Here is a 23,731-nt window from a genome sequence, read left to right on the forward strand (position 1 = left end):
CATTTAACTGGAAGTTAATTGGATATTTTGAGAACAAAACACAGGGATATGAACTCTCTGTTAGCCAGTGGGTAGCATGTGTCCTATCACAATAGTTACTACTCTGGCGACTCTATTGATCTTATGTTCTAGAATAAAATTCAGTTATACCTTCTGTGCCATTTTAAAAATTGAACACAGTTGTAGTTAGCTGTGGATTTCCAGATTTTGACACAGCAAAAAGAAGCTACTTCTTTACTTCTATTTTTGGCACACAAGCTCAGTCAGAACTAGTGTGGGATACTTTCTTGAGATGGAAATTACAGCTTCTAGCTCCAGTATAGATGTACTCTCAGACAGCATCACTCTCAACATGGAAAGAAAGCATGGCATAATGCAGTTGCAATTAAACTGATGTTTACAATGAGTGTATCTCACAGGCTTTTTAATGGGATAGACAATTCTTCTCTTCTACTTAGGGGGGAGATAGAAGACATCTTGATCACTTTTTAGTGGAAACAATCCAGCTGTGACAAGATAAACTTGCAGAATAATTCCTTTGTAGTAGAAATCACACAAACTTATTCACAAAAAATAGACTTAATTCCTTTTTGATTTACATGTTGGGAATATTGTAAATTTGAATGCTTATTTTTAATATTTCTTTGATCAGAGGTTTCCTAGTATGGTTAATTTATATGTTACCTCTGCAATGGTGAGTGATTGTTACTGTCAGCTGGATTTGGAGGGTGAAATCCTGGTCACATTGAGTGTTTGAGGAGTTTTGACAATGACTTCAATTGAGCCAGGATTTCACCCAGAATCTCAAACCACTATGTATACATAAATGTGTGGTAAATCTGTATCTGGCATTGTTCTTGAGATGGAACCTCTTAATGAGGAAACGTAAGAATTATTTATCTGTTTTAAGGGTTTCATTGGACCTCCAGGGGTGGCAGGACAGCCGGGACCTGAAGGAGAAAGAGTAGGTTCAATGAAACATTTATTAAATATTCATACATTTATGATAATGAAACACACTAAAGTATAATATATCCCAGAATGAGACATGAAAAAGTAAAATAAGATCTATTATTTATGTAACTCCATTTAAAAAGGAAAATGAGGCTTGTTGGACAGCAAAACTGACTGGGGGGGGTACAAATGTCATTGTATTAAATAATAAAATTCTGCTAATTAGAATGAATATAGTGAACACAATCAAAATAACATGAAAGTTATTATCTGAATTGACTGTAAACTGAAGCTTGGATTTCATCTAAAACTTCTGGGATTGGGAGCCTGTTCTTGTTGTCACTAAAGTGAGCAGTGAAAGTTTCCTGTAAGAGTAGTTTCAGTCCATGTGTAAATCACATTTCTGAATTGCCAGGCGTGTGTTTAAAACGAAAATGCCCATGACAGTCTGAAAATGCACAACTGTGATCTTGAGCCTAATCTTGCTACTATTGAAATCAAGGAAAGTTTTTCCATTGATCTTAATGACCACCAGAGCAGGCCCTTCTCAACATTCTAGGACACATTAATATAATTCAGCTAATATGCCAGGAGTGAAGAGATCACAATTTGCATTTCTCCATCCCATTCTCCCTGCTTCCCTAAAACAGGAAATAGGTACAGAGACTGCTTTTTGTGGTGGTTGTTTTTATATAGTCTTTTGCAATCAAATGTGCATGTCAATAATATGTCATTTATATTACTTTTAAAAAAATCTAGATTCTGTAGCATCTTTTCTTTTTGTTTTCCAGGGCATTCCAGGACTGCAAGGAAAAAGGGGTCTTAAGGGGCGACTGGTAAGGTTACTAATATGGGTTACTACTTTTGCTGCCCATTTAAATGAATTCTGTATATAATTTGAAGTAGCTGAAAATGTTAGTGTCATTTTTTTCACAACTAATTTTGTGATTGTTTCCAGCACATATGGTGCAGTACTGAAAAATGACAACTTGTGGGTAAATTTAGTGGTGCTGCTAAATAATTTTAAATTAAGAATTCTTAACCTGATGGCTAGTACAGCCACTGGAACTGCCAAGGGGTTAAAAGGTCACTGAAAAATGCAAACAGATTTTAAAAAATCAGTGTTAATGCAACACAGATTTATGTTTCCAGGATTTATGAGGGGTCTGATACAAGTCAGTTGCAGCTTCTAATAATTTCAGATGTTTATGGAAAAAATAGTAGAAAGCAGCTATTGGCAAGTTAAAGCTATTCCCTACTTAATACAAAGGTATTTCTGCATCTGAGGGCAACTATAAATCTGCTAAGCATACCTTCCTAAGGTTTACAGTATTTCTGATAGGTCAGAAAACTGTAGCATGATCTGTTATGTGCCAAGTTCTTTGTTTTCTGCCATATTGTTGTACTTTAAGACTTTTATTGTCTGGATGTAAAATACTGTGAAGGGAGAGAAGCATATCTCTGTTAATGTACCTTTTGTGTTTGGTGGCTGGTTATTACAAAATCATGTGAAATATGGACAAGCTTCCAATAGATTTGAATTTTGGATTAATCAGTGCATATCACAAAAAGTGCTAAAAGACACTTCTAAAACCTTTTAATTAAAATCAAGGGCCTTGTTTAAGTTTTTAATACTACAGATTAATGTGTGTATCAAAAAAGGTGAAATTTATTAAAATAATCAGCTAACAGGAGAGTGTGTTCAGTTTTTTGTCTACCTCATTGCTGCTCATTTCTCATTTGACTCATGTACTACTTTGTGCAACGCAAAACTGTACAGTAGCAGATCCATGCTATTGGTTTGCTTATGGCTCCCAGCAATGTCTCTTTTATTAGCCACGTGCAGTATGCTAGCTTTTCTGAGAAGAATGAGCATCTAGGTAAAAAGCAGATGGCTTATGCTCAACCTGTGTAAGAAGAAGGGATGCTGATAGGTGACTTTGAAGAATTGTCTGGAATTATAACCTCATCCTCAAGTGAAGATGCTTGACCTCTGGTTGTCAAGGTGGTATGACAACTCTAGGACTGCTCCTAACTACACAAGTAGCAGAAGTGGTGAGAAATTCATTTTCCATCTTCAGCTAGTCACAAATTGCACTCATTCCTCTTCAGTGAGGACTCTTGACCATAGAGATCCATCTTCAAATAATTTAACACATGACAGTCCACTGTCAAAGTAACAGAGATGAATGAAAGCACATCAGCCCAGCGCTCCGCACACACCATTGGCTTTCCACTTAATGCCAGATCTATTTCTTTATCCTGGATTCAGCTGCAAGACCTTAGCCATCATCTTTAAAGCACCTATTGGGATAAGGTTTAGTTATCATGAGGCCCAATCTGTCAAAGCACTTCAGTAGGTACTTAGCTCTAGGTACTTTATTGGATCAGGCCCATACAATGTCTCTTTCCCCAAATCCAACCCCGTTGTCGCAGTATAAATATCTCAAGAGGTTGGAGCAGGATGCTCTCACCAAAGGAAACTTGGCTGTGATATTCCCCAGTGTCAAAGAGGTGAGCCTTACGATTCAGGGTGAAATGTTAGACTCATCTTTGTGCAAACCTTCCATCAATAACAATGAGGGGACAGAATGGCCAGTCTGGTACCATTGTTTTCGAAAGAAGGCAAATCCTAGATGTGATCTCATTTTGTGAAGCAGCCTAAAGCTTGAGAGGTGGAGATTAGGGTCTTCTCCTGGATAAATGTGGTATTTTTTAAATTTTGAATATAACACTAGACACCACAGTGATGAACACTTTAAAATGTTGGTAGATAATTGTACTTGCCATCATTTTGTTTACTGTCCAGATGGCATTTAATATGCTAGCAAACACTGGACATGAAAATCGTGTCTTTAGGATTCAAAATGCTACCAGTTAGAAGACTAGATGAATAGTTGATTAGTATTTATGATATCTTTGGCCTATTTGAAATGGAACAAGCTATTAAATTGACCAAATTCCTTATTATAAAGATTAAAAGGTCTGAAACTGCCTGCATTTTAAATCTGTTGGATGTAGAATTTGTTTTTTAAAAAATATTCTGTATTCAGGGTGTATGTGTCCCATTTCTTTCCATATTAAGTTTGTAATATGAATTCTGGCCACTTCTGTAATATTTTAAATATATTGCCTGTCTTGTTACATATGATGCACTGTATTTTACATACACTACTTTGACCACATTTATGGGGAATGTACTATAAAGGATTAATTATAACTAGTCGTCAAATTGACAAAGCAGACCTTATAAACTATACCAACAATTTGCTAGTCTCGTCCATTGTAATTGTGTGAAAACACCACAGGGCCTGTTTTCTATTAAAATATGAATGTTCTTGCTTCCTAGAATATTTTAGAGCAATATGCTAGATGATATTACTGATGTAATAAAATTTTGCTGCACAGTAATACTATTATGTTTTAAGTTTTAGATTGTTTTGACTCTTTTCCTAGATTGGAAATGCTTTTTCTTTTTTATAGTGCCTAAATTATTGTTCTCTCCTCAGTTATAAGACTCATGATGATGACAGTGGGAATATCATGGTTATGGTTAATCTGCCTCCTTGTCTCATCCTGGATATGTTTTGCTCTTTTTTTTTTTTTTTTCTTTTCTGTATATAAATCACCATCTACAGTCTGAATCTGAGACCTATTGGAAAAATTGCTTCATTACTTTCTCTTTCACTTTTGATTCAACTATTAATTTTTATTTAAAAAGCTATGTCTTCATCTGTAGTATCTGGAGTTTAACAACTCTAACATCTATTGGGGCGCACATCCTCACCAAAATATGCTATTTTTTTTTAAAAAAGAACAATAAATTAGCCTTTGACTATATCTTCCCAGAAGATTGCCTCGAATAAGCAAAAAATATTTTTTAATAACATGGCACCACATCAAATTCCCATTTTGCACATGTGAAATTTCACAATGCAATTTCAGAGGCCAATTGAAAATTTGGCCAAGAGAGTATAGGTTTTCGGTTCATTTTGAAGTCTGTTATGTTTAAAAATTAATGTTATGAACCTCTACTGAATCAACAAACACATAAGGAATAAATGCTATACAATCTGTTTATATCATGAAAAACTCATACCTTAAAATTAAGGTTATAGAGGGTCACTTGTGAGCACCATGATCAGATATGGAATAAAATTTTCACAGTGTGATGAATAGGCCTGTTTTTTGTTTGGAAATGGCCTGAAACATTTTTGCTGAAAACAGGTCATTTTGAAGGGATATCTTTTGGTTTGAACAAATGCAGACTTTAGCAGAATTTTCTCTGAAATTGGCCTTGTTCGTTAGTTTGCAACAGAATGTAAAAAAGTTTTGGGTCAGGGTCATCCCTGTGTTTGGGAAGGCTTCAGCCAGTGAAAATTCAGGAGCTCAGTAGCAGAAACTCTGACAAAAGGAAGAGGTAGCAGAAAATGGCAACCAACATCCCTTCCTCAGAGGGCTCTTAGAAGGCCAATGCAGCCCAAAAAGTTATCTGTGTTTGCCAGAAAGGGATGTTACCAGGGATGCCTTGATTTGGTGCATCCCTCGGCCACCTTCACCGTTGGAGTATTTCTGTAGTGTCGGCTGCAAACTAAAGATGGCCAAGGAGAGAGCCAGAGAGACCTTAAGGAGAACAGCAGCAGTGACGTCAGGATGGCAACAGCTATAATATATTCTTCACTGCTTCACTTTTGGTAAAAACAGCCTGGTCAGTTGAGCATGTCTGCATTTTATTCTGAATAAGCCACATTCCTCTATTTAACTAGAAATCCAAAGAATTCTAAATGGTGGCTGTGTGATGTGGGTACATTTACATTTTTGTAGGAACCTTAATGGTTAAACTTCCTTTATGCATTTTAATACAATGTCCAGTAATGAATTTCCACAGTTTTTTCTATTTACTTACATTAAATATTGAGATTACCATAGCCAGAGCCATCCAGTGGGGATTTTTTTTAATGTATGAATCTTAAAACAGTGAATTGTTTGTTATGTGTTTTGAATGACCAAAGCTGCTACAGAGCGTGGAGAATTTTTCAAAATTGATTTGGAGAACATTTGACACGTTAAAACTTCAGATGCAATCATAGACAGTACATTTTCAGGGCTTAAATTCCTTGTGTGAAATCCTGGCCCCATTGAAGTCAATGGCAAAGCTCTCATTGACTTCAGAAGAGCCAGAATTTTAGGCCAGCATAAGTCCACGCAGTGCTGAAGTGGCGAACTGATTTGTGGGTTTGTATTAAACAACCATCTACAGTCTATTCAATCTTACTCATCTTTCTCCTTTTCATAACTAGTATTTTATTATCTCTGTTAAAAACACAACATTCATTCATTGTAATGATTACAATTCAAAAGTCAGTACATGAATTAGAATGAATAACTCAAATTATTTCACTTTGTCATGAAAATATGAGGGATTATGAGCCTTCTAACTTATTGCAAGGTACTATATAGGCTAGTAATGGTATATTCATAGAGGAATAGTAGTGGGACATATTCTTGTCCACAATCAAAACTGACTGGAATAAAATAAGACAAGACTGAAAAGAACAAGACAAAATGTAAGTAAATAAGATCAAATCAGACTATGCAAGACAAAATAAAACAAGGTGGAACAACTCTAGTTGAATGGTTGTGGAGGAGAGTAGAGTTATACAAGATACTTCTCCCTTATTATTTAGTTAAACTCCAGTTCTTATGACACCAAGGCAAAAGGCTAATAATTTTGATTAAAGAAAAATATGGCTGAAGAATCCTAAAACTATTTTGCATTGCAAGGCAAACATCCCACCTCCCCACTGCAACTGTTAACGTGCCTTTCAGTTCCTGACCTGCGGTCCCTGTTCATCCACTGTTAGGCACCCCTTTTCACTCTTCCCAGCTTTTAACTAAAGATATTTAGCTCTGCTAAATCATGAGATAGACAACCTAACAAAGGAAGGTTGAAAGGGCTAAACTAATAGTATATGTGACCTGAGGCACATATGAGCATGACCCACTAGAGGTGAAAGGTTAGTAACTTAACCTACTCTTGCAGCTATGCAGAGAGAAAAATATAACCTTGAAAACGTCTGAGAGCAGAGAAGGTGATGCTTATGGAATACTTACATGCAGGATGAAACATCTCCCTCCAGTCTGTGGGACTGGAAAGTTGGGTCGAGTTAATGTGAGTTAACTAGTACAGCAGTGAATTCTAACATGCACACTCACAAACATTTGTAAATCTCAATGCAAACACAAAGCTTTGTTCTGAGTCCTGGCTTATCCTGGGGCTCAGCTTAGGGTGAACCATGACCAGGAACAAATGTTCATCTCCTGGGACAAACTTTTGTAGAATATCTAACTAGAATTTACAATTGTGTTAGTTAACTTGAATTAATTGAACTAAATTATGTAGCTGAAGTTGCAGTATGAACAAGACAAACACTATGAGAACGCATTGAGGTGGTTAGGGATGGATCAGAACAATTGTTGAGAGATGGCCAATAAATCCATAAATGGTGTTAATCCACTGGCCGAAACACGTCTGAGGGAGGGAAGGAAATATACCAAGCTGTGTCCTCTCGTACAGTCTAACAATACTATGATAGCAGGTATGAACTACCCATTTAAATACCATGTGCACTACCTCTAGGATGCCTTGGCAAATGTAGCACAAAATTTAATTGGAATTTTACAGCTGTGTCACACACTTGCATGCCCAGGATCATTCTTGGCTCTCTTACAGCCATGGTGCTTGCAAGATATTTTGCTCCCATATTATCTATATTTAGGGGTTTTTTTCCTGGATGTATTGGCTTGCATTTTTCCAGGTGGACTCCCCTCCCAATTTAGTATCACCTGAAAATTTCATTAATGTGCTGTTTTATTCCCTCGTCTAGATTATTAAGAAAAGTGTTGAATCAGATTAGTCCTAGCGGTGCTCTGCACAATTCTCTGCTACACACCTTCCCTTCAATTTTATATATTGCCACTGGTCACTTCATTTTTTGTGCTCTTGTTTACAACAGAGTTGTGCTGTTCTTTTGGGTATTAACTTTTATGCACCACTGCTAAACCACACTGAATCCACTCTCTCCCACATGTGGCTGTTCCAATTGGTTAGTGAGAGCTTGATAGGGATATTACAGCAATAAGAATGAATATCATTCAGTCAATTTTTGCTTCCTTTCCAGGGGCAACAACTAGGAGAAGTAAAATAGGACTCATAAGACCGTGGGAGGGAGCAAAAAAAAATCATGATTCTAGGAAGGCAGGTCCTGCAGCCCCAGGCAACAAATGCTAATTTTGGCTCAAAATTGAAATTTCACTTGTCCAATCAGATTCCATGTGCATCCTTATGAATACAGTGGTTCTCTACCCTAAGCTCTGAAGTCAACGCTCTGCTAAGATGAATGAAGAAATTCATACCTCATTTGGTGCTGTTATTTCAGTCTCTAGTTGTAGACTTAACAAGGCAAGCATGCATTTGTTTGCATTGGCAAGGATAGCTTTGCACCCAAAATTGTTAGAAAACGAAGGTTTAATTTTGAGCAGCGCTGAGCCCTCAGATCGCTCATTGATTTTTAATGCACATTTGTCATATTGAGTCTTCATCCATAAATATTTTTTAAAATGTCTTAAGTAAATGAAATAGGGCATTGGAAAAATGTGATCTTGTGGTAAAGGCACTGAACTGGTATCAGAAGACCCCAAACGTACATTCCAATGGGCACTTGCATAGAATCAACCTCATAAGACCTCATAATACGATAGTGTCATATTCTTGCAACACAAAGTGTCATCCAAAATACCTTCTCAAATCCTTTCTTGGATGGCATTTTGGAATAAGACAATGAAGTGTGTTTTGAATTATGCAGCTGAAATGGTTTATATTCACCCCTTCTTGCTGGTAACATCTTACTTTCTAGTACCTCTGGGCAATGTGGTCTGGGGTTTCCAAAGGAATCTATGGGAATTAGGTGTCCAAATCCCATAGAAATTCAATGTAGGTTATGCTTCTGTCTTCTGTAGGCTTCTCTCAGAATGTCCCAGCTTTGGATAATAAAGGGCAAGTCATTAGTTCTTGCCAGATTTCTTACAAGTATAATGTGAAGAATAATATCCTGTGTGTGCTGTGATTCTAACAATGTTACCTTGCTCTTGTTACCAGGGTTTTCCAGGTGACTTTGGAAACAGAGGCCCCCCTGGTGCAGATGGGAGTCCTGTAAGTATCAAATTGTGTGTGAGACTTTGATGGTATTAAAATTTGTCATTGATAAAATCTGTCAAAAAACTAAACAAGCAAATCCCAGAGTTTTTGCCTTGAAAAAGAGAGATTCCATGAAGTCCACTAGCAATTTGCTATCACTCTTGATTTTACATTGAGAGAGATCCAGAAAGCTGCTGAATGCAGCCAGCTCCCATTACGAACTGCAGGCACTCAGCACTTTTCGGAATCAAATCCTTGCCTGTTTAAGGCTAACTAGAGAAATTTGCATTTTTGCTAAAATTCTCTGTGACTAGGGCCCTAGGACATGACTTTGCACTGATATGATTAATCCACAGTTCTAGGGTGTCTTTAAAAAAGGGATATTCTGAAGTTGATTTTCTGGAAACTGGCTTTAGTATACTCATGTATTTACCAGCTTTAACCTTTGAACTATTACTGAATAAGCTTCTGGACCAGTCATTTACTAGTCTATCTTTTAGTAACTCAGCATTAGTAGGGCAGCAGCTCTTCCTTTGGCAACGCATCCTCAGAATAAAGTGCTCTGAGGATGCAGTAATCAAAATGTGTGACTGTCAACATGTCATTGTTTCAGTACTGATTTCAAAGGAGCTTCTCTGTCTTGCCCTGTTCTTAGTGGACACTGGCTGCAGCCTCCTACCTGGGGATTCCCCTGCTTTGGGGGAGCCCCCCATGAATGTAGAGCTAGGTTACCTGGCTCTTACATCACCCTTCCCATGGTCCCTGCCGCAGTGAACAGGGAAGAGGAGGGGCCAAATTGCAGCTGTTCTCAGCTGATGGATGTCCCCTTGGAAAAGATGGGCAGTTAGTGCCTAGACGCTACTTTAATCTGGGCGGGGGGAGCTGGGCAGAGAACTGTAATAAACTCTCTGAGGACGACCCCTCCTCTGCTGCACCAACTGGAGACTCATTAAAGCAGAGGGTCTGGCCCCACAAATTTTGCTGGTGCCTTTATTGCCCAGTGGATTTTGACCAGGATTTTGGCACGGCCTTTCTGATCTCTGGAACGAAGCTCACTAAGGGGTTAGGTAATATAATATCTTTCACTTCTATGGCACTTTTCATCTTGAAAGAACTCAAAGGGCTTCATTAGTGTAACCAACTGCTGTACGAATTATACACAAAGGTCAGGTCATTCTGCCCCTGCCTCTCCCCTCTCCAAAGCAGATGCATTCTTTTCCCCAGAACGGAAGAGGAAGCGCAACACTTTAATAGCGAGAAACTCAGAAAGATTAGGCCCTAAATTACAGACTTAAACATTACCAAGAACTGCATTTTATCACCAAACATTTGCAAATGAGTTCCTTCTAATCTGCCAAGACAGCTGCTGAGATCACAGCCTCCTCAAATAGCCAGTGGAAAACCTACCCGGCAGGGCTGGCTCAGGCAAGGTGCCAAGCCAACAGCTGCAGGGGGCTGCAGGTCAGGTTGCAAAGCTAATGTGATGTTTACTCAGCATACTCTAGTGCTGATGGTGTGGAGCAGGAGCTACTGCATGCTGACTAGGAGACTTAGAGCTCACTGGGGATTCAACTCAGCTCTGGCCAGGACAAATCATGTGTCTCCACATCCCAGCCTTCTTCTGTTTAATGGGATTACTCCATCCCTGTTTTCCTACTCTTCTCCTTTCCCCTTAATGATGTACATATTACATGCCCCATCCACATCCCACTGCAGGATAGAACTATGACCCATCCGTGCCTAGGGCAGCCACCTGAAAATGCCAAGGTCAGGGCAGGCTGTAAAAGGAGAGCAGATTCTCCCAGCACTGGTGGGTGACACTGAAGTCAGACTTCCCAACTAGCCACAAACAGTGCTTCTGATTCCCCACGCTGGTTATCAAGAAGCCAGAATAAAAACATACACAGCCCCCTTTACTGCATTTCAGTCTCTGGCTCCCAATCAGCCACTAGGTCCAGTAAACAGATCAGTTATTTAAAACTCTATGCTCTTTACCAAAAAGGTTTCTCCTGACCCCAAAGGGTCAGCCACAGTACCAGATCAATATAAGTTTAGATCTTACCCAAAATACCACGCTGCCAGCCAATCCTTTAGTGACTAAAACTAAAGGTTTATTATAAAAAGAAAGGAATAAACAATAAGAGAAATGTTAAAGGGTTAAAGTAATCTGATACATATAAATGATTTGAAAATCCATATACATGAGGTTTTTAGAAGAATTGTGGAGTTTGCAGGCTTGTATAGTCCCTCTGATATACATCCAGTACCTTGATGTGTCTCAGTCCTTTGTTTCGCAGCTTCAATTCAGTTGTAGATGAGTTGATCCAGAGGTAGACTGAAGACAGACTAAAGACAAAATGGATGTTGGGCAGCTGCCTTTTATGTCCTTTGGCCTTTACCATGCTGCTTGTGGAATTTTACAGGAATAGGATGGAGTCCAGAATCACATGAGTAAGTCCTGGTGACTCATCAGGTATATCCCTGGTTTCTCCCCTTGGGCCCATTGTACCTGTGAATTTCCTTAATGGGCCATTAAGCAGGCTAGTGCTGCAGCCATCCTGTCTGGGGTGTTGCCCAGACACAGCACAATTTGAAATACAGATATATCAAACATATCCATAACTTCCATTACACATATAACACATGAACATAAACATTATCATCTTACTTAGCACATTATAGCCTTTCTAACGGTATCTGACACGGCACTTCTCATATGAATTATTATGATTTTGACATACTGATGTATAATAATATAATAAATGCCCCGCCCCCCCAATCCAGCAAGCGTGACAAGAACCCTCCCAGCTGGCATAGCAGAGGAGTTTGGGGCTGGTGGCTGGGAGAGAAGGAGGAAGTTGTCTTTTGAGTCTTGGGTCTGGCAGCTGGAGAACCCAAGCAATAGCTTCACAGGGTGCCCAGATTTTCTTTCATACCTCCAGTTCTAACATTAGGATGTGGAGGGATGCCCCGAGCCCTTGATATAATTTCCATCACCTGGATGGCCATATGGTAAGTTGCATAGAGTCTGAGCCTGGGTGGCTAAAGGAGAGAATTACCCTCTCGTCATAAAGGTTGCAGTCTCTGAAGCCGAATAATTCATAAGGTTTGTAGCACTTCTGAGGCACTGCAGCCACAGAGTTTAATTTGGACAGGAAAGAGCCAGTAGTTTGTTAAAACTACTGAAAAAGTTTGAAGTAATTTATTTTCTGAAACTTAATTTAAAAAATATTCTCCAGCTATGAAATAAGGAATACTTACAGTGAACTGTCTATTCATTTCAGATGTGCAGTAAAATTTGTATCTATTTTAGAGAACAGTTGTCCATAAAAAGAACATTGCCTTTAAAGCTAATCTACAAAGAAATTCATTTTTAAATGGAGCTTGTGCCTTTTTTGGTTTCCTAGTGATAAAGGAAGCCTAACAAGTTGTGTTTTTTCACAAAAAAAGTTATTGTTTTCCCTCTCCCTCCCTTTTGTTTTTCCTCTTAAAATAGCAAGAATGTCAAGTCTGATCTTCCCTAGTTTTACAGGAGGGATTTCATGTCTCACGTCATGTTAATTATGGGTTCTGTTACCTTAATAAAGGGGCTTTTAGCACATACATTCTTTATATACAATGTTAGTTTGTCATCTTTCAGGCCCCCTTTATACATCAGAGAGAAGCCAGAATTCCAATTTCTTTTTCTTTGCAGATCATCTTTAATTACCTTGTTACCTCTGAGAGTGTATTAAAATATTAAATTAAAGTTCTGATTGTTCCATATTTGCTCTTTTTTTTAAAGGGAATTGTTGGTGGTGTTGGACCGCCTGGATTTCCTGGGCTGAGAGTGAGTATAACTTTTTCTCATTTTTTGGAACTTAATTAAAAATATTTACATTTTATCTCTGTGTCCAAAATCCTAACAATAAATCTCAAAACTAAGGGATTCTAGTGTTGTTATTTAAATCTAACCTTATTTTAATGAACTACTCTGGTCATTCTAATAAAATATTTTTATGCCATTGCTGTTCCATCATTAGAGTTTGAACATTTGTATACTTAATAATATAAATCCAGTCTCAGCAGATCAGGAACTTTTGTTTGAAACAAGTCAGTTTGCCAGTTTATTCCCTCTATGTCATTTTGACTTTACTGTTAGGTGCAATATTTTCCACACACAATAGAATTAAGGTACATAGTCCTAATTCATCCCTGGTGCAAATCCATTGAGTTCAGGGCAGAAATTGGCCTGATATAGAATCATAGAAATGTACAGCTGGGAGGGACCTTGAGACGTCACCTATTCCATCCCCCTGTGCTGAGGCAGGAACTAGCCCATCCCTGACAGATGTCTGTCTAACCTGTTTTTAAAAACCTCCAGTGACAGGGATTCCACAACCTCTCTTGGTAATCTGTTGCAGTACTTAACTATCCTTATAGTTAGTAAGCTTTTCTTAATAGCTTAAAAAAACCTCCCTAACTGTAGATCTAACCAATTACTTCTTGTTCTACCTTCAGTGAGCATGGAAGACAATTGATCACAGTCCCCATTATAACAGCCCTCCGCGTATTTGGACTGTTATCAGGTTCCCACTTCAGTCTTCTTTTCTCAAAATTAAACATGCCCTAAATATGTTTAAAAGCAGAATCACATAGTGCAGTTTCCTGTGTCACCTTCAAAATATTCTATTTTATATATGCTAAAAAGTCATTTACTAATAGCATAAGTCATCACCTGGATGACCAGATGGTAATTAAGCTGCATTGCAAATAATGCAAATGTGGCCAAATTTTAGTTATACAAATGTAACCCCATCAAAAAAACCTCTGGGTTTGTCCTCCTCTAGTAGCTGGACCACACAAGAGGTTATGCTTTCAGCTCATAGACATTCCTTTAGCTCAAGAAATAGTATCTCATGCTTTTTTGTAGTGAAGGATGTGGGTTCAAATCCTGCCATCAGTTCTGGCAGAATCAGTTACCCAAGTATATTAATGCTACATACCTACGTGGGGGAATGTGGCATGTTAACAGTTTTAGTTAGGAAAGCTCTGATTACTTTCAGTTTTTGAGCTTTTAAGATGTAAACATTTCTTTTGGTATTTTTATTTCTTCTCAGTATGGGTCATGTGAACTTTCTTTTGAAGTAGGATACAGACGAGTCCCGGTATTGTTATATTCTTTAAATGCTACTGTGTTGTTTATAACGTAAGGTAAAAATATTCCTTTAAAAATAAGTTATCCTTTATAGATATTTTTGAGGTTGTTATTGCATTAGCACAGACAAGACATGTTTTCTTGCCAGATGAACACATTGTAGACTCCGAGCCTGATCATAGAAACACTTATGCATATGGATAATTTTTCTCATGTGAATTGTCCCATTTGAGTCAATTGGATCACTCCTGGGAGTAAAGCACTCTCATGTGCTTAAGTGTTAGCAGTATTAGGGATTGCATTTGGATTTTAATTTGCTGTTCTCTTCCTTACCTTGATCACATCTGGAATTTTGCTTCAAGGACTCTAATAATTGTATCAATCTGTATGTATCTAATTTAGAAACCATAACTTACTTATTGGGAAGTAAGTTCTCTAGCCCAGACCTGATAGGAATTTGCCAGGTCTGACTCAAGCTGTTGATTGAGAGTCATTAAAAAAATGAAAGAGCCACTAATGGATGTGTATACTGTACTTGAGGGTGGGACACTCACATTTCCTACGTGGAGAGATATGTATCTTAAAAGGTAGATTGGAATTGGTGCTTCCACTGATACTCCTCTAACATTACTAAGAACAAAACCTCCTAGTTGAGAATGAATGAGCTTGTACAATTCAATTTTCCTTAGTGAACCAATAAAAATGGGATGTAATGGGTATCCTATTGCTGTGAACACAGAAGTGAGAAAACAAAGAGATGTTTAAGTGGAGAGGGCTTTTGCTAACAGACACATTTGGAGGACAGGAAGGGTGAAGGTTGTAAAGTTGGATTCAGAAGCTGCAAAACAGCTTTTGAGTTGTAGGTCAATCACCAAAGATTCTGCCATTTCAGATCCTTGGATAATAGAGTCTTATTTTACAAAGTAAACATTTCTGCCTGTCTAGCAATATTTTTAGAAGTATTAGCCCATATGTATGTTTAACTACCTTTGATTTTACACTTTTTCTCTGTCTCATTCAATCTTCCATTTCCTGACCTGTATTCCCATCTTCTTTTTGTTCATCCTTTCCTTTCTAGTAGTTTAATCTTAGTAAGCATTGTATCATTTTATTGCTGTTAAAAAAGCAATAACAATTTTTAAAATGTTTAACTTAATTAAACCAACACAAAGAGTAGTGTGACCACAAGTTAATTTAGTGGGATTTCATTATTTCCATGATATGGGACCCTCTCAGAACAGTAGATCTATCACGCTCTGTGTGACAATGATTGATAAATTTCATCTTACCTAAAGTATGGCTTGGACCCTGCAACTGCATCTGTGTGAGTGAATCTCTGTGCCCAGCATGGAGGCCCGTATATAGAACTGGTTGAAATTTTTCAGAATTGCAAGATTTTGATGAAAAATGGTGAGGGTGATGGTCAATATTTTCAACATTGTTGTTTTTGTTGATTTGCAACTGGCTCTAGTGGTGATATGGTGATGTTTGTCACAGGGGAATTGCTACTCCTGATGATACCCAACCAGAAAAGCATGTGCTCCATGGGTGGGTAAAGTACGACTAGCAGGAGAGGAAGGGCTACTTGGGCAGGTAAGAACAGCCCCTGAATTTGGGAGCCCAGAGATAAGGGATCTTGGCTTCATGTTGGCCATATCCTCACCATGTTCTGGGGGAAGGCACCAGCAGCATATGGTTTGTTTTCACTGGATGCCTCTTTGTGTGGCTGTCCCTCTCCTGCTACGTGTGCTCTGGGTGTGAGCTTCAGAAACTCAGGGTCTTCTGGGCTGACATTGTGATACAAACATTGTGTGGCAAGACTGCCCAGGCTTCCAGACTCAGTCTTAAAGCTGGAATGATTTCAGCTGGCTTTTAGCTCAACCCAAAGCTTTGCCATGTGCACATTTCCAAAACATCAGCCTGGGACAACCGGTTTCTAGATAAAGGACTTCAAGCCATTGCCAGTCGGTGCTTCCAGAGTGTGTATTCTACTGTGATAAATAAATAAAACGTGCTTTTAAATTATTGTCAGTAAAAGCCAGGCTAGTTTTGACAGAAAATACTTAACCTAGCAGTTCTACATTAACAGCTGCTTTTTTTAGGAGAGGGAAAATATCCCTCTTAGTTAAAATGATGTGGGCAACTACATATAATCTGATATGAGGTGATCTATTCAAAGCAGTGCTTGTTAGCAAAACTACATTGATAGTGTAACTTGATTTTGCTCTCTAGTCTAAGGCCTTAAGTGGCTGCTTAGATACTGTGGGCCTGATTCTCATTTACACTAAGATCCCTTGGCACAGTTCTGGCAGTATAAAGGGGCATTAAAGTGGGTGTGCTCTATATTAACTGTAATTTACACTCATTCGAAGTAGAGAGGCCTTAGTGTAAATAAGAATCAGGACTTGCCTCTCTCTCTGCAGAAGTGAGATCAGCTAAAGTGCTGTTGCTGAGAGTCTCCAGATTTGAAAAGTTGGTCATTCAAGGCAGGGCCTCCTCAGTGGAGACCCTTGACTCTGCAATTCACTCTGCTAGTCCAATAGAGCCAGAATTTGACCATCAGAGTTTGTTGCAAAGCCTGTTTCCTCCACTGCTCACCCTGAGAAGGTGGCTGGAAAGGATTTGAGGTTTTTGTGGCATAGAGAGTTTCTTTGGTTATTGGATGTGGGCGTGGGTGTGGGCGTGCGTGTGTGTGTTTACAGTTAATGCAAATATGCTGAAAAGCTGTGAACGTGTTTACAGATTTAAAATAACCAAATCTGAAAACTGACCTGTGGTCTCCATTGTTGGATGTGGCAAATGTGCAGACAAAAAACATGTGCAAAAGGGTATATACCCTGCTTATGATAGAATGTGCCTGTTGCTCCCCAAAAGGTGATGGAGTAGCCAGACGAACAGGGAGGGAAGTGAAGTAGTGCATCTCAATTGTAGCTGGATGGGATTCTGTGAACATCTTGGTGGATTTCAAACCTACCTTCCTGCAATAGGAATTTGAGCCAGGGTTGTGTTGGAAAATCTGCTCCTTTGGAGGTCAATCCTCCTAGGTACATAACTGGACTCACGTGGTGACATTCCCTCCAGATTTCTGAACAGGGTTTTAGAACAACTTCAGAACAGATGACCTGAGGGGAATCTACCACAGGCTTTTAATTAAGCTCAGTGCATGTTGGGAAAGGACTTTGAGATCTTTGAGTATCTGTGTGGATACTCATGCAGTGCAGGCATAAAACTCATTGTTGTGTGCCACAATATCAAATCTCACTGCTGTGTTTCAGGGTGCTCCTAGTAGGATAACATCGAGGCTACAGGCTTTGAGGACAGAATTAAAAAATAAAGACCTCAGCATTTGTCCCAAGGTTTTTAATGTTTGTTGAAATGATGCAATGTAGTACAGCAGATAGAAATGCAATATTACTTCTAGCTGAAGCTGACAATATTAGTTCAAGAATTATGTTTAATCTAATTACATGGAAGTTGAGAACGAAGTACATTATTTTGATTGTTCATAGATGTGATGGTAAAGCAAACAGCAGGGGAGAGTTGATTCCAAGACATTCTTAAAGGCTTTCTGTCGTTATTTCTTTCGAAGTATCAAAACTGTTGCCAAGTACCATATTCTGGTTGTCTAGATGATTCCGTCTGTCATGAATTACAAAGCCATGAGCCTTAGAAAGATTGGACTTTGAGTGAACTTGCTACTGTGATGATCAGAGCACAGCTTTTCTATTCAGAAATATTTTGAAACAACAAAAATGATGAATTAACATATCTTTTTCTTTTTTAAAAAAGTTGGGACAAATTATCCTTTTCCTCCACATGTCACATAGAGCTTTATACTTGACGTTATGGAAACTGAATTTTTTATTGTTATTTTCAACCTTTTAGTAATGAGAGAGAAGCATACTTTCCTCATTCTTTCTCATGAAACACGTAAACTTTTCCATACTTGCATATCATGATTAGAGCTGTACAAACACTATTATAATGGGAAATATTGCAATTATATATCAGGGTATATATTTCTTCAGACTTGAGGTGTGGTTCTGTCTGAAAAGTGACAGATTAACAGATGTATTCAGGGTCTTACTTGCTGACAGAAATAAGTTTTTATTTGCTTTTTCACTTCTATTAGCTCTGTGAAGCCAACACACCAGAAGTGAGTTTTTATTCCTACATGTGCATCCCTATTAGAACTCTATATGAAGTTCCATTCAGTTACACCTCTGCACACCTGCTGATGGCAATGAGGTTGCATGTGTCACTGAGGGTGACAATTGTCTGCATTTGTGACACTGGCTAGAACTGTTATATTTCCCCAACATGAAAAAAAACCTCAAAACAATGAATTTTTTGTGTGGAATGAAACACGAATCACATGCTAGGAGACTCACATAATAAGTATGTTTATTCTTCAAACATAACAAAGTGCATGTGTTGCCTTAAATGAAAAGCCTGCAATTCTGTAGGTAAAACAAATTAACACAATAATTGAGTCATCAATGCATTGTGTAGTTAAACTTTTCTTTTATTTCCCCTGATAATGCTGTATGCTCACTCAGCATCTAGTTTGATGTTTCAACCAAACAAACCAATATGTGCTAATACACACTCAACTAATGTTGGCAATTTTAAAAAAATTGACAAAATTACTAATTCAGTCCTATTATCTGTGATTTTATTTCCACAGGTTCACACCATCTTGGTACAACAAACAGAGATATTGTCCTTTGCAAACATAAGTTTGCAAGAGAAAACTGTATTAAGTGCTTGAAGAGTAGGAAAGAACTCAGATTTAAATTCCATCAGAATGTCTCCACTTCTTCCTGTTTTAGAGTCAACCTATGAGTTTTGTATTTGGGATCACTCATGATACCTAAATAATGTGAATGGGGCCACAGTTTTATTTTTGTGTAGTTCTAGTTCTTTGCTGTTAATTAGATCAAGCCAGTTTCCCATGGAGACTGTGACATTAGTGTCATCAACCTGTAATCTGTCATACCCGTCTGAAACCTCCTTCTATTGCTTTGACAAGTGTGATATCTCTCTGCAAAATCCCTTGTTGTGTAAAATCTGTACTTATTCAATCAGCGCCCTTCTTATTCTCAGTGAATATTTTAGCATAATTATGAGACCACTAAGGCATCTTAAATAACCAACAGATGAAAACATTTTCAGTCACTACCCACCTGGGCTGGAATACAATCAATCATGTACAGGCAAAAGATATTTCCAGTTCCCCTGTAATTAAAAGTTTAATGCAGTCATCTTATTTTCTGTCATTTAGGGTGTTGTTGGGCCTGTGGGACCGAATGGACCTTCTGGAATTCCTGGGCCTCTGGTATGGCATGAAGTAGAACGCACATTACCATTTGCCAAATGCCTTTACTATTTTTCAAATAATAGTCAAACATTGTTTGTTTGTTTTTTAATTTTTAATAGGGTCTTCCAGGGAATATGGGGCAACCTGGAATGAAAGGTGATAAGGTGATCTAAATATTTCCATTATCATAGAGATATATTAAATTTAGACATTCTTTATCAAATCTGTTCTGCAAAGCACCCCTCTTTCATTTTTTTCCTCTTTTGTTTTCTTTTTCTCAATCTATTGCAAACTGAGGGTATGATTCTACAAACATTGCTGTGCATAGCGCTGACCACCATGAATAGTGCTGTCAGGCGCTGTTTTAGTGATGTTTGCAGAACTGGGCTCTACAGTGGCACACCGTACACTATCCTTCAAAGAACCATGTTATAGTTTTAAATACTGAACCCTGATTGAAATATTTCTGCTTCTGTCACTCTGAAAAATGCACCATTTAAGCTACATATACATCTGTTTAAAATAATGTGTTGTTTAGGGTGAACAAGGCATTGCAGGAGAGCCGGGAGAGCTGGGGTATCCAGGAGACAAGGTAAATTAGGACAGAGCTATTTTGACATATTTTCTGGTTTAATAATCTCAGTGGCCTTCTCTTCTTTTAAATTACAGCAAGTAATTTACAATAAAGTGGAATTCAGTAATATCAATTGAATGCCCCACTACTATTTTATTTTCGGTACCATTCTGTTAATTAATTGCTTTGTTTGGGAAAATAATGTTCAAAGGCATGTAAAATGTATAGGCCAAATTCTTGCTGCCATGTGTGCATTGATGCATGTCAGAAATCAGGCAGTAAGAAAAGGGAGGGAGGGCAGAGCAGAGCAGTCTAATTCCTACCAAAACTTACTGAGCAGTTGTTATACAGGTCATTTGTGATAGAAGCCAAGGAGCATTCTGGAGTGGGGCCTACAGGTTTTATCTGACCCCAAAAACCTGAAAACTGTGGTTAGCAGCCAGACAACGTATTATCAGACAGCCGTGATGCCCCGGATTTAATGAAAATGGTTAATAAACAAGCTTTTCTCTCCTATTTGAGTAATGGAATCCTTAGTATTTAATCCAACCATAACTCCTAAATTATCCCAGGGATTTGTTTTTATAAAAATTCTAAAATGATATGTTGTTATTACAGTAGAATTAATTAAAATAGTATAAACGAACTGAATTATTTTGCTGACACATGAATGTAAGAGTTCTATTCAGGTCCTGTTGAAGAGTTGAAATCTGGTTTGAGTGTTGAGCTGATATTTAATTTATTTTTAACAAGTGGGAAAGTATAACCAGTTTTTACTATGTGCAATGTTATAAATAATTTTCAACAACAATATTTAATAGCTTTTTTTTTTAAGGGTTCAGTCGGTTTGCCAGGACCAGCAGGGATCCGAGGAAAGCCAGGGCCCCTTGTAGGTTTGAACATTTATTTTGTTTACTCTGGTTACATCAGTATTGTCATGTGGGTTGATACTTATTTGTATCATTACGCAAATCCAGGCACTTTAGGGAACAATTCTGATCTCACTAGCATTGGTGTAAATTGGGAGCTAACTCAGTTGGAGTCAGGAAAGTTACATTACTGGTGTAACTGAGAACAGAATTGGTCCATTTTGCTGCTCTGTCATTAATCTGCTAGTTAAAATTTCGCCAGTTCCTCATGGAGTGTAGTAGATCTCTTGGGTATTTAGGGCACACTTAATTATCACCATAATAATAAATCACTTATCCCAAAATACAAATAAAGTAGATCTTGAATTCGGTCTAGAAGTTCTGCTGGTTTATGATTAAGCCTGTGTTCTTGTCACAGCTGTCACGGAAGTCATGGATTCCATGATTTTCATGTTTTTTTTAAAAAATGAATGACTTTTGGCATTTTGGAACATTTACATGTGGATAAGTGGATGTGATGGTAATCTTTGAATTTCACAGAGAACTTTGGGAGCTTTGTAGTTACCATTTCGGCTAGATGGGAGGCAGAGAGAGAAAGAGGAACTCTCATAATTAGGTCCAATGATTTGTCACAATTCTGGGAGAGGTCAGGGATTCCATGATTTAATAGTTTTTTTTGAGAACTTTAAGAGGCATCTGTGAGGTACCACTGCTCCTTCTGCCTTTGAAGATACTGTGGCAAGGAAGCAGCACTGAAGAGGATGTGGAAATGCCTGTCTTTTACCTGCCTTTTTGTATTGTTGATACTACAGGACTGAGGTGTCTAGCACTGGGACAGCATTTGAAATGGATTCAGCAGTAGAATAAAGGATATTTGTAATGTAATAATGCAACCACTGGGTCTTGGAAGTCTCCTTACCAAAAATCTGTGACTTTTGCTCTTTCATTCCCATGACTAGACTGAGTTTCTCTATAATTCATATTGGCAAACACAACCAGCCAACTTAATATGTCACCAGAACTTGTCAGCAGAGTTGGAGCTTTCCATGTGCGAGGCGGTTTACAGAGCAATAAAAACAAAACAAAAAACCCCACTTTTCCTTACTCCAAGGAACTCTGAATATAGGGTCTTGGTCTTGCAAAAGACTTATGCACACATGCTTAACTTTATGCAGTGAGGTTAGTCCCATTATATTTAAAGTTAAGCATGTGCTTATGCCCTTTGCTGAATAACTTAAAATAATCAGATGCTTAAGTGCTTTGCTAAATTAAAGTATAGGATGCAAACACATGCTTAACTTTGCAAAAGTCAGTGACTTTAAATACACGTATAAATGTTTACAGGGTGAAGGCCTAAATTTTAGACATGCTGCATTCAGTGACAGCAGCAAACAGAGGGGAAGAGATCAAGATTTAGAAAAATAAGGTTGTGCAATTTTTAAATGTATGTGTAAATCTTGTATAGCGGAATCACCAAGATATGTAGTTGGACCAGATCCTGCCACCAATGGCAAAATTCCTGTTGACTTAATGGTTCAGGTTTGGCCCAATAAATCTATTGAAAGAATCTATATGAGCTTAGTTGTATAAGTCTCATGTTCCTTTCCTCGGTGTGATATGCACACAGCTTTAAGAAATATTTTTCCATTATGTGAATACCTACATACATATCTTTAATTTATTTTTATATGATAATTTCTACCACCACTCATTTTTAAATATCTATAAAGGATTTGTATTTGTATTATTGCAGCTGCAAAAAGGGAGCTCATTAAGAATTCCATTAATGGAGAACTAGGCTTAATTAAATAGAAAAAGAAACTGTAAAAATAAATCCAGCTATGCATTTTGTTTGATTCTGTGATGTTTTAGTGCTTTCAAAAGTCTAATACAAACCAGTCTTGTAAAGCTTTAATTTGCTATCTAAATTGTAATTTTTGGATTTTTTGTTTAGGGAAAAATCGGCGATCCTGGACCCCAGGGACCATCTGGTCCTCCTGGGCCTGAGGTAAGAAATTGCTTGAAAGATGTAAATGAAACATTTAGTGTTAATTGTGCTTTGAACACAAAAACAAAAGTTAGAAGAGGCAAATGTGGTTGATCAATTCAAAGTTGCTTAGGGTGAAAAGTGTTTTTTCAATCATGTCCTAGCATGATATCCTTTTACCAATGGATTAGTTCACTTCTTTTGTACAATAAGGTACAATTTGGACAATAAAATTACCACACAGGATTAGCACACATTGTTCCTTGAATGCTGCAGGAAGTGCTCTATTCACATGCATAGCTGTGATCAGTTCTCAGCTGATTCCAGTTGTGCATTGCAGCTAGGATGAAGCACATGTGATTCTTAAGACCGTATTTCCGTACATGAACTCTGCAGCATGTTCATGTTCAAAAGTTTTCAAACCTGGCTGTATATTTATGTTTATCTCTTGTGGCAGAGCACATATAGTTGAGAAGCAAAGCATATGCATTGTACAATCTGAATATATTGTTAAAATTTTAACTTTGGCATGGCAGTTGATTTAAAACTGCTTCATATTCTGGAAGTTTACATGGAATCCAGTTAAATCTTTGAAATGTTACATCTGGGTGTTTTTTGGCGTTTGCATCATGAGTCACAACATGTAGACCGAATGCTTCAGACAACACAGGAAAGCCATGCCATTTTCTGGAC

The 23,731-nt window shown here is 37.9% G+C and overlaps 1 protein-coding gene across 1 annotated transcript in view; it reads left to right on the top strand.

The window, feature by feature from the left end:
* Positions 1-23,731, top strand: part of COL24A1 (collagen type XXIV alpha 1 chain) — a 200,445-nt gene that overhangs the window by 65,536 nt on the left and 111,178 nt on the right. Inside the window, exons 11-19 of the mRNA XM_067538541.1 lie at positions 911-964; positions 1,746-1,790; positions 9,113-9,166; positions 12,936-12,980; positions 19,573-19,626; positions 19,728-19,772; positions 20,147-20,200; positions 21,018-21,071; positions 23,006-23,059. Of these exons, the coding sequence (XP_067394642.1) occupies positions 911-964; positions 1,746-1,790; positions 9,113-9,166; positions 12,936-12,980; positions 19,573-19,626; positions 19,728-19,772; positions 20,147-20,200; positions 21,018-21,071; positions 23,006-23,059 (459 nt within the window). The remainder of the gene's footprint in view (positions 1-910; positions 965-1,745; positions 1,791-9,112; positions 9,167-12,935; positions 12,981-19,572; positions 19,627-19,727; positions 19,773-20,146; positions 20,201-21,017; positions 21,072-23,005; positions 23,060-23,731) is intronic.

This window comes from Emydura macquarii, unplaced genomic scaffold (genome assembly GCF_026122565.2).
Source record: "Emydura macquarii macquarii isolate MOO-44397 ecotype Brisbane River unplaced genomic scaffold, CSIRO-AGI_Emac_v2 contig_480, whole genome shotgun sequence".
NCBI classification, from domain to species: Eukaryota; Metazoa; Chordata; order Testudines; family Chelidae; genus Emydura; species Emydura macquarii.